Source organism: Tachysurus vachellii, chromosome 23 (genome assembly GCF_030014155.1).
Source record: "Tachysurus vachellii isolate PV-2020 chromosome 23, HZAU_Pvac_v1, whole genome shotgun sequence".
Lineage (NCBI taxonomy): Eukaryota > Metazoa > Chordata > Actinopteri > Siluriformes > Bagridae > Tachysurus > Tachysurus vachellii.
This window is the reverse complement of record NC_083482.1, coordinates 15387905-15391240: the sequence shown is the minus strand read 5'-3', so window position 1 is coordinate 15391240 and position 3336 is coordinate 15387905. Positions and strand designations below refer to the sequence as shown.

The 3336-nt window shown below is 39.7% G+C and overlaps 1 protein-coding gene across 2 annotated transcripts in view; it reads right to left on the bottom strand.

Moving 5' to 3' along the window:
• golm2 (golgi membrane protein 2) overlaps positions 1-3336 on the bottom strand; it is a 20313-nt gene continuing 16977 nt past the window's right edge. For both annotated transcript variants that reach the window (XM_060859241.1, XM_060859242.1), the window contains one exon: positions 1-3215. In XM_060859241.1, coding sequence (XP_060715224.1) covers positions 3139-3215 — 77 coding nt within the window. In that variant the 3' untranslated portion in view covers positions 1-3138. The remainder of the gene's footprint in view (positions 3216-3336) is intronic.

Here is a 3336-nt window from a genome sequence, read left to right as displayed (position 1 = left end):
TACATTTACATTTCCTTTTATAGCACCTGTACTTTTATTCCTTCAACTTTTACAGCCTTCATATAATTATCTACCCTTCACCCATCCATCCATCCATCCATCTTTTACAGATAATACCCATTTATCCACCCATCCATACAGAAAGATACCAGATCACAGGAAAACAATGGAAGAGGATTTTTTTTTATAGATGTGAAAAAATTGCAGTGTATTACATAAAGCGATATGACGGACATTCCTTTTTCATATATATGAACCTATAGGAGGAGAAACCAGTAAACATTTTTTAAAGATGTTTCAAAAGCATAACATTCATTTCTCTGGGTTTTAAAATGGTGGTTAAGTAGAGAGGTTCCTTTCTCCTGACACCACCTATAGCGATGCTGAAAACCTGTAGCACTGATATCATGCCTACTGCTAAGGTTTTAACACTTCGAATACAAAGTCTTTCATTTCCGTGTTAGTTTTTCTTTTTTTTTTTCCATGTGGCTTTGTTGCATAATTTGTATTTTTTTGTAATTTTGTATTTGTATGATTTCCACAAAAATAAAACGAGCTCATTCACTAATCATTTGGAAGTAGTTTTATACCATTTATTGTCTCGTTCTCTGTACCTTCTAAATGTTCATAAACTTTCCTGATGGCAGGAAACCGGCAGGATGTCACGTAAACGCTAATGCGAAAATATACGGCCAGCAAAATCAACTGGAAGGAAGACCTGACGCTCCGAGCTGCAGCGGCTGTAAAGATTAGGCTGTCTGGTGGAGAACATAATTTCTACGTAACTCTTCAGAGTAACTACGCAGAACTGCACACATTGACTCACGCACTGTTTGGATGATACAGACTCAGAGCTGATTGGCCAGACCCAGAGTTTCTCTCAGTCAGACTGTTTGATATCAGCACATTCACCTTTTTTACACCACGGCTTGGAGAAACATTTCGTTTTTGACAGCACTGCAACTTGCGCATCCATCCATCCATCCCTTCCTCCATCCATCCATCTAATCACTCAGCCATCCATCATTCATCCATCTAATTACTCAGCCATCCACCCATCCATCCAACTAATCGCACAGCCATCCATCCATTCTCCTTACACAGCTTCCAGGCATTCAACCATTCATCTAAATCACTCAGCCATCCATCCCTACATACATCCATCCATTTATCCATCCATCTAATCACTCAGCCATCCATCCACCCATCATTCATCCATCTAATTACTCAGCTATCCATCCATCCATCCATCCATCCATCCAACTAATTGCACAGCCATCCATCCACTCACCTTACACAGCTTCCAGGCATTCAACCATTCATCTAAATCACTCAGCCATCCATCCATCCCTACATACATCCATCCATCTAATCACTCAGCCATCCATCCATCCATCCATCCAATTACTCAGCCATCCATCCATCGATCCATCCAATCGCACAACCAGCCATCCATTCACCTTACACAGCTTCCAGGCATTCAACCATTCATCTAATCACTCAGCCATCCATCCACTGGCAGGATGTCACGTAAACGCTAATGCGAAAATATACGGCCAGCAAAATCAACTGGAAGGAAGACCTGACGCTCCGAGCTGCAGCGCTTGTAAAGATTAGGCTGACTGGTGAACATCATTTCTGCGTAACAACTACGCACACATTGACTCACTCACTGTCTGGATGATACAGACTCAGAGCTGATTGGCCAGACCCAGAGTTTCTCTCAGTCAGACCGTTTGACATCAACACATTCACCTTTTTTACACTACGGCTTTGAGAAACATTTCGTTTTTGACATCGATACGACTTACGCGTCTGTGAACCTGGTTTTATTTTTGTGGAACTTGCGTTATTTATTTGCAAACAAACCCCTCCGTACTGAATATCTAGTTACACTGCAAGCAGAGCTTCTCAAAGCTGTTAGGTTTATATCTACATGTACAGTACTACCGAGTCACGTCACAGTGATAGCAAAAATGTTCTCGTCTAATACAATTCTGCTCTTTGGAAAGGAGGAAAAAACGGTTTGTACAGAAGTGTAAAAAAATGGTTTGAGATATGTTTAAAGATCCGGATCCGCTCGGAAAGCTCAGAACGATCGTAGTGATTAAAGTACATTCAGAATGCTTACTTTCTAAATTTTGCTCCGTTAGGAAAGTTAAAAAGTCTGAGCGCTACACGACACTGAGGTTTTCTACAGAATTCAGCATGATCGGTGTCACAAATATGTACATCAATCAATCAATCAATCAATCAATCAGTCAAATGTTCAGATCACTGATACCTGGCCAGCAAAAAGGAAGCTGCGTCGCTCTCGATCTGCTGTGGAACAACGTATTGCTTTTTGTATTTCTGTAATTTTGGAGGTTAATATTCAATTACTCACATGCAAAAAAATAAAAAAAATAAATAAAATAAAAATAAAAAATTGAAATAAACCCCTCAAAAAAAAAAAAAAACAAGGAAAAAAGAAATGACCTGTTGAGTCTCTGTAAAGTTCTTAACACAACAGGAATATTAAAACAACTTGAGACCTGTACAATTTATTTTATCCAAAAAATGTCTAAAAAGGAAAAAAAAAAAAAGAAAGAAAAAAAAAAAATAATAATAATTTCTTCAGCAGTGTTTCGGAAAAAAAAAAAAAGAAAAAAAAAAAAGCCAAACCGTGTCCTCTGTAGTGATCTTGTCTGATGTGAGTTTAGCTTCTTTCTCTAGGAAACCTACAGACGAACTTCATCATTAAAAAACAAACCAAAAACTCAAAATGTGGGAAACGATCTCGTCGATCCGCCGGAAATCCTGCTTCAGACTCGAGAGAAAAAAACCCAACAAAACAGATTTCTAATGTACATTAAATATATACACATGAGCACATTAGTCATTTTACACGTCCTTCAGATTCGCTTTAAGATTCGTTTCGAGTCACTGATGAAAGACCAAAAAGAGTTCAATCCTTCTTTAAAGATGAACGGAAACGTCCACATCGGCGCTGTGTCGAGATACAGCAGCGTCTGATACACGGGTTCAAGTAATTCTTGACATTTTGTTCTTTTTATGATTTTTTGTTTTTTTTTTTGCTAATCTGATTTTGTACGTGTGAATATGAGAGACGTCTCGATTCGAGATTCCAGACCGGCGCTACAGGATGTCGATGGCTTGGTGTCGCTTGCCGTAGTCCACGCCGCGCTCTCCTGGGACTTCACGGTCTTCATCGTCTGGAACACAAGGGAAGAGTGTTTAGGGAAGGCTGACAGCAATGAGACACACTCACACGCACACACTCTCTCGCTCACAAGCACACACTCTCTCGCTCACAAGCACACACTCTCTCGCTCA